At 39.8% G+C, this 16,215-nt stretch overlaps 1 protein-coding gene across 3 annotated transcripts in view; it reads left to right on the top strand.

Annotated features, from left to right (window-relative positions):
• Positions 1–16,215, top strand: part of dennd1b (DENN/MADD domain containing 1B) — a 137,861-nt gene that overhangs the window by 88,202 nt on the left and 33,444 nt on the right. For all 3 annotated transcript variants that reach the window (XM_037769162.1, XM_037769161.1, XM_037769163.1), the window contains 2 exons: positions 4,276–4,401; positions 10,287–10,388. In XM_037769162.1, the coding sequence (XP_037625090.1) occupies positions 4,276–4,401; positions 10,287–10,388 (228 nt within the window). The remainder of the gene's footprint in view (positions 1–4,275; positions 4,402–10,286; positions 10,389–16,215) is intronic.

Genomic DNA, 16,215 nt, shown 5'->3' with positions numbered 1-16,215 from the left:
AAATGTAACAAATAAATGTATACATATATATGAATTTACTGAAGTATTTATTGTTAAATTAATAAATCGTACACCAGAAATTTGGTAAAAAATCGCAATTCAGGTGTAAACCTTTTTAATGCAGCAAGAAATTAGTCAAAACTAAAACAGGTATTAATATTCCAGTATATAATGTATATAGTATATAAACATAGAATTGAAAGTTGAGTTTTAGAATAGAGCAGTAGTAGCTGTAGGCTACTTCATCTCTAACAAAGGCAGTGAGACGCGTTTGTGTTTTTGTTAAGTTCGCCATCAGAATTATTTTTTGTATTTTGATATTGTGTGGGCGTTAATGTAATATATATACAGTACCTGTGTAGAGCTGCAACGATTAATCGATTAGTTGTCAACTATTAAATTAATTGCCAACTATTTTGATAATCGATTAATCGGTTTGAGTAATTCTTTTAAGAAAAAAAAGTCTAAATTCTTTGATTCCAGCTTCTTAAATGTGAATGTTTTCTGGTTTCTTTACTCCTCTATGACAGTAAACTGAATATCTTTGAGTTGTGGACAAAACATTTGAGGATGTCATCTTGGTCTTTCGGAAAAACTGATTGACATTTTCACCATTTTCTGCCATTTTATAGACCAAACAACTAATCGAGAAAATAATTGACAGATTAATCGACAATGAAAATAAATTAATTGCAGCCTGCGTATTCTTTATTCACATGCATGTAGGATACAGGTGAGGGTCCCGGGATGATACCACTGTAGGCTCCGAATGTACACATGCATGGCCTCACACACACATTCACCCAGATGCCTGGTGTCACCTACATCGGTATCATCCCGTACAGTCAGGCAGGGATCATCGCTGCACCTGCTAATTACCATCTCCAGCTGGAGAGTTAAATGGAGATCTGTTCTATGTCTGACCTTTGACCCTGTGCTCTTTATGTGACGCACTTCAAGCCCTGTTTGGGGCTGGCTGGGCTGGGCCTTAATGAGGCCCCATGTCTGCCCTCTGTGGGCTGTGCGCCTCGGATGCCCCACTTTCATCCCCGACCATCTTCCCTTGATGTAAATTGAAAAGATCACAGCTATGGGGAGAAGACCTGTACTGGAAAGGCCTCTCTGCATAGATTATGAATATCATAACTCAACAGTTTTTTTTTTTCTCCGTCTCTCCCCCAACCACCCACTCCCCTCTCTCCTCCTGCCACCCCTTCCCTGTACAATACTACAGTTCTAATTGGACCCAATGGGGGACTCTCTGCCTTTGATCTCATCACCGCCACTGTGACTTTACACTAAAAAATGTCACTGCCAAATAGGGTTATCACCTGTAGAGCCTGGCCTTCCTCTGATGCCTGTACGCATCTCGTTAGCTTCACTCAAACTGTAGAAGTTAATTAGTTTGACAGAGCCATTACCGTAGAGGCATACCTGATGATTGTGGCGTAGGCGCCATATTCAATATCCAATTACTAAACATACATTTAGTTTTTTTGTGTCGGATATGTGAAGGAGCGCTTCAAAAGCGATATTCTGCTATTTGTCATGCACTTCTACTATATTTGTACAACTTAATTAATTACCACATGTGAATAAAGAAGAATATTTTCCATCGTACTCGTGAATAAATGTGAAACTTTGAACTTATCACTTTATCACCCATTTTTCTCTTGGTAAGAAAACACATGTGATTGTGTCCCCACCTCATTAAAAAGTGTTTGCCACTGCAGTGCTCTCACCCGTTCAAAGCCGCTGTACAGAACTATGTGTGCAGAGTAAACTCCGCTGCTATCCCGTCTTCTCTGACAGTCTTTGGGGTATGCCTCCCCCACTTAGACTGACATTGTGTTCGCTTTGATTCCCCCCCCCCACACCCCTGAAAAAAAGATAGTTTAATGATTTGCGAGGATGAAAAAAAAATCAGCGAAAACGCACATAAACATGAAATATTAATTCCAGAAAGGGCTTTACATAAACATAAAAGCATTTAGCACAATGAGTGAATATGGAGATGACACTTGTTAATTTAACCGTGATAAACTTCCTGTTTGATGCCTGGGAGCATTTGCAATGGCAGCGCGGGGACGTTGTGGAGAGTGAGAAAGCCCAGGGGAGAGGGATCCACGCTGTTCGTTTTGTCTTTGTCCCAGTTTAAGACTGCCACTCTCTCTGTCTCTCCTCCTCGCTCAGCCTCTGTTCCTTTCTGCCTGTCCTCTGTATGAGCTGTGCTAACACTTTGCTTCTCCTCCCTGAAGTTTTCCAGATAGGCTAATTGCAGACACCAGACCACGATATCCCTCCAACGCTGCAGCTACACAGCGTGATATAGTTGGCCACCTCTGATTGAAATAGACCTGATCAAAATTGTATCGCACTACAGAAGAACTGGGTAATTTTAATGGTAGACACAACCTCACATTTTCCTCCTGCTTTCATCTCTTCTTCCTTTTTCTTCCTGCCCACAAATACAATTTTTAACCAATGGCAGCATTACTACAGACTAATAATATTCACGTATAGAATTAGTTGTAAATGTTCTATGCTGCTTCACAGAGGTGGACAATTAACACATGAATATCTGACACACCATCTGAGTACACACCACAAAATGTTGCACTGTATTAAAGCTGAAGTAGACGAGATGGAGCAAATATGATTAAAAAAAATTTGTTTTATAAAACGGTCATTATATGCTGTATATGAAACAGGTAACCTGAAAAATGTGCCTCAGTGCCTTCTGGGTCTCCTAACGGCATCTGCAAGATTTCACAGACCGGAGGAAAACATATTATATTTATATTATGTTTCTGATGGGGAATTGTCGCCAAAGCCACTAGACTCCATTGGTCTGTGATTCATTGGTGAATCCAAACTAACCAAAGTCACACAATAACACAAACTAACTAACCGATTGAGGCATCAGTAGACCAGCAAACCCCGTGTTCTGCAAGGTAAAATTACTGGGGGTTTTTTTCAAAGAAGTCTGGTGGCTTTGGCGACAATTCGCCATCAGAAACAAAGACTGTCTCATGGCAAAGTAAACCGGCGAAAATATTCTGAATTTACCGTATTCTTAAACTGATATTGATTTTTTTAGTTGGGCCTTTCTTTTAGGTGGTTGGTCCACAATAGTACATTGCTTTGCTTTGCGTGCCAACCGCCAATCTTCCCTTTTGTAGTGCTCATGAGCAAAACACCACATCCTTACCAGTCACAGGCTCATTTCTATAGGCATTGATTGTAGCATGTTAGCATATTATATGATGGTATAGAATATAAGATAAAACAATGCAAAGTTATTCAAGAAGATCCACAATGAATCTGTTTCTCACTAATTGAAGTTGAAGGTTAAACGTATAGGTTTTCCTTTTCAAATCGTGATCCAAGCGCATATTGCTGCTAACAGCCCACACCAAACTGCATTACAGTAATCTAGACCTCCTGTGCAACCCAATCAAACGTTGTGCTTTTGTGCTCCGCTGGCACAGCCCACACAGAGAGCAGCAGTCCCTCGCTATCTCTGCCTCCTCCTCCTCCTCCTCCTCGCTCTGCCACCACACAGTCAGACTACTGCTGAGCAGGTGAGGAGAGCCTCTTGACAACTTCCTTCCCAGACTCCCCAGGGCCCGGTGGCCAGGGTGAATCTTTTGTCATCCTAAAACAAGCTCGGGCCTGCTGCTCCTCCACTCTCGCCTGGAGTCTTGGAGACAGAGCCAGGAGAGGGGAAAATAATTAAAGACATTTTATGTCAAGAGTCCCTTTCTGGAGAGAGTTCGGGAGAGCCAACAGGGGAGGGGAAAACATGGGGACTGGAAAGAAAAGAGTAGAAGAGTAAGAAATGGAAGGAGAGGCGAAAAAGCAAGAAGGTGATGGGGAGGAGAGCGGGGGTGGTAGCGTGGAAAGAGAGGGCGAGAGAGGAAGAGCAAAGACGCGAGTTTCCATTTCCTCTTCGCTGTCCCCTCCCTCTCGCAGCCCCCCGTCCTCCGCTCAATTAGCAAAGCAGCAGGTGCTCTCAGCAGCACAACAGATAAGCTCGGAGGAAAGGCTGAAGCTTTTCTTTTCTTTCCTTTTTTGAGATGACCTGCAAATGTGATACTTCACACCCAGAATGGGCTAGCTGTTTCCTCCACCAATTTCAGAGGTGATAATTTAACTTTTTACCCCTCCATCTCTCCCTTTTTTCCGCCCTCCCACCTCTCTCTCTCTCTCCCTTTCCCTCACTTTCTGTCTCTCTCCTCCTCTCCCACATTCTCTCTTTATGTTTTCCACCAGGTGTCTTCTCTGAAAGGCAAGCTGAAGAAGCAGTCGACAGCGACGGGAAGTGGTGTGGCGAGGGCCTTCCTTAGAGCGCAGGCCGCTCTGTTTGGATCCTACCGAGATGCCCTCAGATATAAACCTGTAAGGATCCAGTGTCATTAATCTCTACCAGTCACCTTGTGTTATAGAATTGCTCTGTTATATATGCTTGTTTACCATCAGTGTGATACATACAACCAGTGTTTGAGCTAACCTTGTTTAAAGGGTAGTTTCACCCAAATTACGTACTTTCTCACTTTCCTCTTGTGGTATCTAGCAGAGGTGTCGACCCAAGTCACATCTCATGACTCGGATTCCAGTCACAAATTTGATGACTTTGGACTCGACACCAGTGACTCGTGACCTCACTTAGACTTTAGTGTTTTTACTTGCAAATATGTGATACCTTCCCCCAAGCTTAAAGATTAAAAAGAATATTATTTAAAAAGTGTGTACACGAAGACGATCAACTGCCCGGTACCGGCGGTAACTACGACAGCGTCAGAGATTTATTTACTTTTTTAGAGATTCTTTATTGATTTGTTTGGGAAGAGGATTTACTCGTGGGGAAATAACTGAACTGAACTGAACTGAATTTCTGATTCTAATTGCTGAAGTGGTGTTTTTTTGTTAAACTTAATTCCCCAGATCCATTTGGTTTAAACCGATCTGACAGCATTCAAGCAAGTTGCAGGAGAAAACAGCGAAGAACTAACGTTACGTTACTGAGCGCCAGCTGGCGCCAGTTACTCTGTTGTTAAAATGGCATTAGAGTGCATTATGACTTGTTTAGGACTCGAAACTCAAAGTTTAGGACTTGGGACTTGAGTGCAAAGACTTGAGACTTACTTGTGACTTGCAAAACAATGACTTGCTCCCACCTCTGGTATCTATCATTACAGAGAATTGTGGTTTTAATGATCCAAGTTGTGACATATCCATCCCCAAACAAGTGGAATTTTGTTTTTGGTTATTATGGCAAAATGTCCCCCTTACTCTGGATAATCACAGAAGACACTGCACAGTTTTTATAGAGACTATTCCCATTAATACGGTTAGGAACCCGAAAAAAATGGGCAGCAGAAAGCTCAGAGACATATCTTAAAATCCAAAACCAAAACTATCTGCATCTCAAGGTAGGTGAGAAAGAATATTTTCTTTTTCTAATTTGCGAACCGTACCCAAGTACACATGAACCGTACTTGAGAGACCATTTTTTCAAGTGGACCCGGGCCCAGATCGACAAACAGTGTATGGTACACAGTGTTCACACTAATCAAACAATCTGGACTTTGGGGTTAAGTGTACTCTGATCCGGGCCCTGGTCCCTGATATGAAAGCCTCCTTAAACTCATCAGACCTCGCTCTGTACTGGACAACAAACAAATACAGTATATCTATAACTACCATTTTTTCAACAATGATCATGCTCTGTTGGATTGCATATAAAAACAAAAACCCTTATTGATTATATATTGAGTATAAAGGCCACAAATTGTATTTTCACTCTCAAGCAGAATGAAATATTCACAGACCATGGTAAAATATATTTAGTCTTCAGACTGTGTAGCAGGCGGTAGCGATCTCAGTTTGGGTGAGGCAAGTCAAATTTGACTGGAGTCTGGTTAGACTGGGGCAGTTTTGACTGAAGGTAAAAGGAGTGTTTTCAGCTGGAGCGCAGAGCTAAGGTGGGCCTGTCTGAGGCAGTGAAGTGTCAGAGGAGCTGAAAAGAGTCAGGACGCTCCCTTTGAAGATCCCTTTTAGCCACCTTTGGTGTTTTACTCTCCTTTACTAAGCCCCCCTAACATTTCTTTTCTGGATCTCTTCTGCTTATCAAGTCTGAGTCAGAGCAGAGCAAACTACAGCATGTCCTGTTTGTCAAATAGCGAAGCCTTTGTTCCTTTGGCTTTGAGATTAATTGGACTTTGTGGACTCCCGGAGTCAAGATGCTACATTATTGATGCTGTCTCTCTTTTCTCTGTATACAGACGGTATACGAACAAACTGCCTCCCCTCTGACACAAGCACCGAGACGCAGCGTATGTGTGTTAGTGTATGTGTGAGCACAACATACAGTCATTTCTCAGTTCACTCACGCTCACACCGTGTTTGCTTTTAGACAGGATCTGTATAAAAGCCGTGTCGTTAACATACATGCACACGTATAAGCACGCACAAACTGCACTGCATCTGTTTTCATGAAGATACTGATGATGCTCCCAGCGTTCTGATATTTGTGGAATAGCACTCTGCTAGTGATTGTTCTGAGCTGAACCGAGCGCCGTGGTTCACAGGCCCATATGCCTCGACAGAAGGAGGGGTGTGGATGTTTGGTTGGAGTCTTGCTGAGTTGTAAATGAAACAATACTGGGAAATGATAATGAGTTGAAAAGCAATCGGCTGATTAGAACAGCTTTTCTTAGGTCATCACTTTCAGCTCACGTCGATGCTCCCCCAGGTGCTTCTCACCAGCTCAGAACCTGAAATAGCAGTTCAAATTAGTTTTCACCACCATTGATGAAGCCGAGGCGGGTGGGTGGGTGGGTGGGTGCACATATTCCATCAGCGTGTGCTCGGTACTATTCAGGGGCAGAATTAGCCAAGTTCTACTCAAGTGGGCCTGTAACCAGTTCATGTCATCCAACCAGGTGTGAAAACTCTGAGTAGGGGAGGTCCGGACACACAAACAAAACGACAGATTCAATCCAACATGAAACATGGACCTGCAGAAAGACAAAATACAAATTAAACACAATAAGACAAACTTTTATCAGGATATAAAACAAGGTGTTTTGCAAAAAAATGTAAGCATGAAAAAGCTTGAACTACAATGATCATTTAATCTAAAGGATATTTGGAATTTCAGACTTAAATTAAAGAAGCTGTTCCTGGTCATTCAAATGAAATATAAATGAATAGTCTTGCAATAGAATAAAAATTAAAATAATAATAATAATAATGGTTGAATTAAAAAAAATACAATACATTAAATTAAAAATATATATATATATATTTAAACTATTATTATTATTATTATTATTTCTATTTTTTTAACTAAAAAAAAATAAGAAGAAATATCAATGAATACCAATACTCTTTTTAATTAGTAAGTCCACTTGGAGCAATGCTTACACGCTTACAAGGCTTATTAACATAACCTTTAATCATGATCTCATTAACAAACGATAATCACTTGACAATTACTGAAAATGGCTGCAGTACACTTTTGCCAATATCTACAATAAACACATAGACACACATCGATTTAGCAGCATCCACATACCCGTATCTTTTAAACTCTAAGACGGTAAATGATATTGTCATTTTCATAGATTTCCTGAAAGCTTACTGCGACTTCAGTTCCCCCTAGATCTGAACATTCATCCACAGAGAACTGCCCACTTGTTCTGGCACGTTGAGCACATCTGCTACATGATGACTTTCTTTTTTTGGTATAATTGTTTCTATGTAATGGCTTCCTTAATGCTTACAATCTCTTATATAACGTAAATGCATTTCATAGCTTGATGTCAGGCTAACTAAGGAAACATAGATAAACTTGTAGCTGTCTTCATAGATCGTCTTCTATTGCCAAATAATATGTCATTAATTCTTTCCACGTCTGTAAAGTAGGACTTCTGTTTTATTTTAGTGTTTTAAAATTAATTTTTTATAAACTCTGCGACAAGATGAGTATCACGCTCACATATATATTTTTTAAATACCATTAGGCACTGAATACATGTGTAATGTATTAAAGACGGGGTAGGCAGTGTATTTTTGGCGTTATTGGGCAAAGATTCCATGATAACCTTTCAGCATATTGTACTTCCAGTGGTACCCCAGGGTAGGCAGTTTTCTGGAAAAGGCAAAAAAAAAAAAAAAGCTGGAATTTGAAAATACAGCCCTCCACCTGCAGCTCCCCTCCCTGTCCTAAGCCCCTCCCACCAGATGCGCTCGTCTGGTCATGATTTCAAACAGCATCCTTCATACAGTACCTGTACGAGTAAGAATCATTCATTTCAAACATCACCCCAATCATCATTGTGATCCCGATGCCGTTATATAGCCGCAATTCTGTGGGAATTACCGTCCTACTTTCTTTGCAAACTTGTTGGCCCGTAAAGCCCTTTGAGATGACATACTGTGATTCGAGGCTACAATATAGGCCAATAGCCTTCTGCTAACCATAGCTGTGAGCAAGCCGTGAGCCTTTAGCTACAGATAGTAGAATGCTAAGCTATTTGCAACATTTTCTCTCCATCTCTAAAAGCTTCGCCGATATTGTCAGACTCTCTTTTTGATAGGTCTGTCTTCCTTTTTTTGGGTTGCTTTGCAGTGAAGGGAGTTGTTGCCAATGCTGGAATGGCAGCTTTTCTTGCAGGATGTTCCGCCATTGAATCACGCTTTCACCCAAGAGACGTGCGTGCGTCACCAGTCTCCCGTCGCAGGCTAGATTTTTTAATTCCTGACAACAGAGCCATGAGGAGGTGTAAAAGTCAGAACCCCTGAATTACAATACGCTGAAAGGTTATTATGGAATTTTTGCCCAATGATGCCAAAAATAAACTACCTACCCCATCTTTAACTTCAACATGACACACAAGTAGTGCTCACTCATCGCTCTGCATTTATTATAAAATCATCCTTCCTTTAATAAAGGCACTCAACCCTTACCTGTTTTAATAACATGTGTTAGAGTGATGTTGAGTTTATATTATGGAGGTACCACGTGTGAGTTTCATGCAGTTACAGTAGTGGCCCAGCCTCATGTTGTTTCTCTACATTAACTGTGTTTCCCTAAATCAACTTTATTGGCTACAAACAGTTAAGCCTTAGTTCTTTACACTTTAATTGGGAGTTGTCATAGTCTTTCTTGTGCTAGGCGACCTTGGTGACCTTCTTAAAATAGATCAAATCAATGTGTCTCTCTCTTCCTTTGGTCTAGTTGGAAGATTCCAGCAGCGTTAGCAGTTGGCGTTCGTTCGTTGCAGGCCTGTGTGAACCAGAGGATTTAGTTGGATGCTGATGTTTACACAGACCCGGTCTTAAAGTTGACTTTGGAAGTTTTTTCAGTAGCAGTTAGTTGTTAGTCTCAGCATGCTTTTCAGTTTTGTTAGCTGCGGTATGGTCCGAGGCTGTAGCAGCCAGATGGAGACTGCAAAGTTGATTAAACTACAACAAGCTACTTTACGAGAGAATACGCCTTAAAAACTTTTAGTGATGTAAGTGGAGCAGTATTCCTGTGATGTTATTTGGGCCACTGGTATCATCCGCCCATCCTCGAAAATGTAGTTAGTCTCCGGTGTTGTTAAGTTGTTTTTATGTGCCACACTGTGCTTGTAGCCAGGAACAGACAAAGCACATTGTTTTACACCAGAAGAATTTAGAGCATCATTGAAATATGTGAGAATTATGTTAATTATGAGAAAACATGAATTGGAAATGACTGCAGGGCTGCGTGTGATTGGCCTGCAGTGGTTCTGTTGTCATCCTCCATGTCTATAGCTCACAGGCCAACAGACATGATGTAAGGAATAGTAATAATGTGTTCATGTGTTCATGGGGAGTACTGGGGAGTTTACTGGGACACTGTCTTCTGGTCCGGGGGAGATCGTGTGCGCTCTTCCAGGGGAACTGTTTTAAAGGGCACTGACTGATCCTTCCTCTTTCCTTCCTGTCTCTCGTTTAAACTCATTTTCTGTTTTCAGGCCCACTTAGCTCACTAATGAAGAAATCAGTTGAAATACTCCTTGGTTTTCAGAAGACTTTTACAGTGCATAATGATAAGAGACATGATGTGATCATAGACAACATTGTTTAGTTTAAACCCCCTGCCTTTTTAAGGCACCGCACACATCTGCCGTCGTTTCCTGTGGCTCGTTTCTGAACTAAGTAAACGCTGTGAAAAACAGATTGGTACAAAGAAATTAATAAGTATTCATTTATTTAAATTTTTGACAATAATGTCTCTGTGGCCTCCTCAGGGGGAGCCGATCACATTCTGCGAGGAGAGCTTTGTGAACCATCGATCGAGCACCATGAGGAGCTTCCTGTCCATGGCAGCCAACCTGCAGCTCTTCAAACAGGTACAAACAGCTGTCTGTGTGTGTGTCAGTTTCTTTTAACCAGCATTGACTACTCTTTTATGTCATACTGTCACCAGTAAAATCTATCTGACTAGGGCTGGACGATAATTCAATATGATAATTTATCGTCTTTCAATGGAATCATGTCCTGATTAAATCATATATCGAGATATCGTGATACACAGTTACGTTGTCTATATTGATAATAAGAACATACTGACTAAAATGTCTCAGAAAATCTGATCAAACTCAGTTAAATTAAACTATTGACTTAATCTGATTACTCTGTATTTGTGTGCATGCATGTAAACATAGTCAGCGTATAGCTGGATATATTTATTAATTTTTTTTCTCTATAAGTTCACTTGAAACGGTTCTGTTCATTTTGCACTAAAGCTGTTAATTACATGAGAAAATATCCCGTGCTTTTCATTTGTCAAGTATTTAATTCACACAGGAGTACACGAAATCGGGCTTTACCCTGTGCTTATTGCATATATCATATTTCATATATGCTATATCGTGATATATATCATTATCGAGATATGAAATGACCTGTATTGAGATAGAAGATTTTAGCCATATCGCCCAGCCCTTCATCTGACCATAAAAATGTTATAATTCTGGACATCACATTTAACTCTATGCTTAAAACCAGAACCTTTACTCATCCTTAGATCATAATTGAGTAATCTGCTGTCACTAACATGGGTACATTGACAGATTGACACATCTCTGTCCTGTTAGCTACAGGCAAGCACCAAAAGAAAAAGATGTAGGTGGTAGGGTAGTGGTAGTGGTAGGTAATCTGTCAATTTATTTTTAAGCTGTTTATTTTTTTCAGCAGATTTTTTTTATTTAGAAGGGTGAAAGTATTCATTTCAACAGTTGTCTCTCAGCACCACTTGTGCTCAGCAAACTGTCAACCTGGTAAAGTTAGCATTTAGTATCTTGACAGTTCAGCTGTTGAAAGTGAGGAAAAGAGAGAGGCGTGGGGATTAGAGATGGTTATTGACCCTTAGAAAGTGTTTACTGTGGTTATCTCTCAACACACTAGTGTTATGATTTAATGTCTCCCTGGTGTACAAACAAAGCCACGATAAGTCAGGCCTGTTAAATGTATTTTACTGTACAAAACCATATCAAGGTCGTAATCTGTCTATAACATAAACCTGTAAAAGCAAAAAAATGTGGCCTGAAATTTCCCTTGGTCCACAGAAACTTGAATATCCACCACTAGTAGATACAGTATTATCAGCTCCACTGTGTTCATGTGTGTATGTATGTGCAGTGTATGTAGAGGGTGTGTGTGCGTGTGTGAGCAGGTATCCTTTATTCATGTGTGGTTACATGAGTTTCCCTTAAAATCACTCATGTATACTTAATATGTTTTCCCCCCAAATCCCTTCAGCAATACTAAACTTAGCCGAGGCAGACCCGAGTGGAGAGACACCTCTGGCTCCGGAGAAAAATTTCCTCTCACCCCTTGAATTTTTCTTTGCGCTCTCTGACCCGTGATAGTGGTGTGATTTACCCCCGAGAGTTACAGCACAGCGGCCCTCAATCAGCCTTTTGTTTCTCTGGACACTCTGCCCCGTCTATAATTTTCCCAGGCAGAGTAGATAGCGAGCAGCAGTTCAAAGCATCCTCCCGGGCTGGCTCCTGCCTCAGCGGTAGCATTGGGAAACAGACCCTTATCTCCTCCTCCTCCTCTTCGGCACGGGGGATGGGGTGAGCTTATCTCTTCCACTCCTCTTTCGACTAAAGTGAGAGAGGCCAGCGGTCCGCCCGAGCTCTGCTCTGGCCATGACCCACATCCGCTCGCAAACACGCAAACAATACTCAACTTGCGTGGCCACACGCATGCACACATTCATTTATACATACATAAGCACACACTCTGGGACTGGAGATGTTTTGATTTTTCCCAGTACTTCGACTCCTTGTTTTGTAATTGATTGTTTTTATACCAATGAGTAATTATATGTTAAGCCTTTTGTCCTATTGTGCACCAATAATCCAATATATCGGCTTCATAGTCAGTATAATGCACATTATTTATAGGCCTGAAAGTAAGACTGCTGTCTGATAGTACGCCCCCTAATTAAAAAAAAACAAAATAGTATTTGGCTACATACAGTGAGTAATAAACCTTGGCTGCTATGTATTTGTCATATATATATACATTATATATATTTATTACACGGCTTTGTTGAATACTCGATTCTGATTGGTCAATCACGACATTCTAGGGTCTGTTGTTTTTTTATAGCAGAGCGTTGCTATGTGTAACAGACCGTTGCTATGGATGATGTTGGACTTTTGCAGACTGTTTTTGTATATATGTATATATATATATGTATATGTATATATTTATATATATAAATATATGTATTTATATATATATATATACTGTGTATATACGGTATATATATATATATATACCGTATATACACAGTATATGTTGTATATATATATATATATATATACCGTATATAAATCCATAAATATTGCATTGCTGATATTACCATATAAGGATTAACTTTTTACAGTAGCCTACTTTAGCATATTAAAAATTATTTATTTCCTTATTTGAAATTAATATTATTATTTATGTTTGTTTGTTTTTTTGTTTATATTTTATATATTTTACCATTACCATTTAAGGATTAACTTTTTACAGTAGCATACTTCAGCACACTAAAACTTTTATTTAGTTCATTATTTTTGATTCCCTTATTCTCCAGCTCAAGGTAACAGTTTAGTGCTTTATTTCCCAATGGGATTGTTGACAGAAATTGAAGTGTAAACAAACAGGTCGGGTTGCTCAATTATCAAGCAACAAGCGTCGGTGCTAGACCAGACTGTAACAACATGTCTAATCCATTATATTCAATTATATACATCATCTATTGCCTTGCACACAATGGCCTTTAAAGTGTGGGATTTGTCACTGTCGCCTATATGCCAACAATAATGGGTCAACCTTGAACCAAATTCAAACCATATTTTTGGAATTGGTCGACCACAACACACATTACACTCACGCGGCGAAGCACACACGCATAATGTGGAGGTGTTACCTGAGTTTGAGGTGTTACCATTTCAGCAGGAAATTGCTTTTCTACAGGTGATTTTGTTTTTGTTCCTTGTAAAGCAGCTCTCTTTGCTTCACAAGTCATTTCGGTTTTATGGAGGGAACAGTGTGGAGTTGTTCATGCAAATTCAGCGAAACATTAGTAATACTTTTGGAGCTGAGTGGCCCGGTGGATAAAGAGACTATTGTGTGCTGTCATATGTCATTATAGGCCATCTTACTTTCAATAGCCCTGTGAAAATGTATTATTGTAACAAATGACTTACAGTAGGATGTTGCATAAGAATACTTTCTTAATAATGTTAATTGTGAGTGCATTTGAGTTGTGTGCTTAGTGGATTTTATCGTATGCCTCTTTGAAATATAGATACTAACACTAAAATAGATAAACACATCTCTTAAAATGTCACAGTTTCACCTTCTAACACACTTCTGTTCAGTTCCTGTCGGTCCACCAGCCCATCTCTGTTCAGAAAACAACAAGTGGGAGAAGTCCTCTGAAAGAATGCGGGGGGGAAAGCCTGTCGACATTAACCTGCTTCTTATCAACCACCCTCAGCTTCTACACACTCACACTGTCATTCATGTGTGTGTGTGTGTGTGTATTGTGCTAGCAGAGACTGATTCAATGAAGTCTCTTCCTCTTATTGACCAAACTAAGCCATACACAGTTTTATTGAGTCTGCTGGGGGACTTGCAGTCTGATAATTTACTGCCAGGAGCCTTCGTAGACAATGTGCGTCCCATCAATCAATAATCATCCGTCATTCTCTGTGTGTATGAATGCAACAGACCAGCCGTTTATCGAAAGAGGGAAAGGTGTGTCCTTGCAAAAGCAAATGATCTGATTTACAGTCTGATCGTGTAGTTGCTCCGTCCGCTCCATATCCATATCACAGCAGTAACAGTAAGCTGGAAAACTGCATTTTTATTATAACCAGTGATAGATAAAAGTAGCTGCCATCTCCATTAAGAATTTCTGATGGTTCCAACTTCTTTCTTGAAATACAAAATATTTTTTTTTTCTACAAGACATTGGCTTATTTGAAGTCTTGTTATGTGTGTCTCTGTGGCAGGTTTGAGAGTGATCAATTGGTTAAGAGATATCATGGCTTAATAGAAGTCTGTTTTGCTATTCCTATGTTTGATTGACATACTGTGCGTCGCAGCTAGGGCTGCACAATTAATCAAAACTGTAAATCGCAATATGGCCTAGGAGGTGCAATATTAGTTAAAGGTGAAATGTATGTCGAAATACCATTTTAAATTAAATAATGTCGAGCTGCAGAGATGTCCTGGCCTACACATCATATTCTACAGACTTAAGAAAACACCTTTGTTTGGTACAGATCGCCACAAAATCACACCATAATCATTTTAATGATTTGCAATAAAAAAATGTTATGCAATGAAACCTTGTACACAGAGTCTGATGCGTTTTATTATTCTATTAATTGCGAAAATTTGCAATACAAGACAAAACTGAATTAATTACATGGATGCAATGGATAGTGCAAATATAGTTCAAAATGGGGCTAATGAATGAATGGCATTAGCAAGAGGTATAGTTTAGCTGCATAGAGCACAGTCACTGCTGTCTAGTCCTTCCTACATCCTTTGTTTTGTAACCATCCCTGATTCCAAGCTGCCAATATCTGTCATAAAGCGCTTTGTGCTGGGAGACGACGTGAATGTTTATCATGCCATTTTGCAAGATGACGTTTGCACGGACGGTGGCCCTGATCGCAATTGCAATATCAGTCAAAATAATTTTTTCAAAAACATTCAGCCGTAGTCGCAGCGATCGTGGTTGCTCCTCCCTTGTGGCTATAATTATTTTGATTCCCACGCTCTAGTTTCTAGCAAAGATGGTGGCGTGCTGTAAACCCAAATCCAACCTTCAAAACCTCCCCTCAGAAACCTATGAGTGACATGATTTCCGATCTATCCCCAAGTTCCCACAGTTTATGGGCTAAAATTCCAGGTTGAAAAAAATCACATTTCCTTTAGGCTCTGCGTGTATCTCTCTGTAAATGAACCCCCGTAGAGTCCTAATCCCAACTTCTGGCTTCACAATTCCAGAGTTTAAATAAATCTAGACCACTGTGACCGACCCGCCAGTGAGTCAACATGCTGGTCGCCAGATGGAATAACTCTCCCGCTCTACGGTCTGCTACTACAACAGCAACAGGAAACAAGATGACATGTAGACATGAAGAGATGGAGCAGGATTCACATCCATGTGTAGAACACAGTGGTGGAAGAAATACTCAAATCCTTTACTTCAGTAAAAGTACTAATATCACACTGTAAAAATGCTCCATTACAAGTAAAAAGGAAACTTAAACTAAAGTATTTAAGTATTATCAAGAGAATGTACTTTAAGTATCAAAAGTAAAAGTACTCAATGCAAAATGTGACAGTTACAGTATATTGTTATATATCATATCTCTAGATTAATATTACCCATGCATTAATGTAAAAGCAGGATTTTACTGTTGTAGTTGGTTGAGGTGCAACTAATGATTCTTTTTATTATTGATTAATCTTCATCTTATTTTCTCAGTTAATCTATTGGTTGTTTGATTTGTGAAACTTGAAATGGAAATCAGAATTACCCACAGTGACACCTTCACACTGCCTGTTTTGTCCAATTATTGGACAAATAAATAAAACAAACAAACAACTATAATTTATTAAAATAATTACAAGGAAAATGCAGCATTTTGC

Source organism: Sebastes umbrosus, chromosome 5 (genome assembly GCF_015220745.1).
Source record: "Sebastes umbrosus isolate fSebUmb1 chromosome 5, fSebUmb1.pri, whole genome shotgun sequence".
In the NCBI taxonomy this organism is placed as follows: domain Eukaryota; kingdom Metazoa; phylum Chordata; class Actinopteri; order Perciformes; family Sebastidae; genus Sebastes; species Sebastes umbrosus.
The sequence above is the reverse complement of the archived record's forward strand: the minus strand, read 5'-3'. Positions and strand labels throughout refer to the sequence as shown.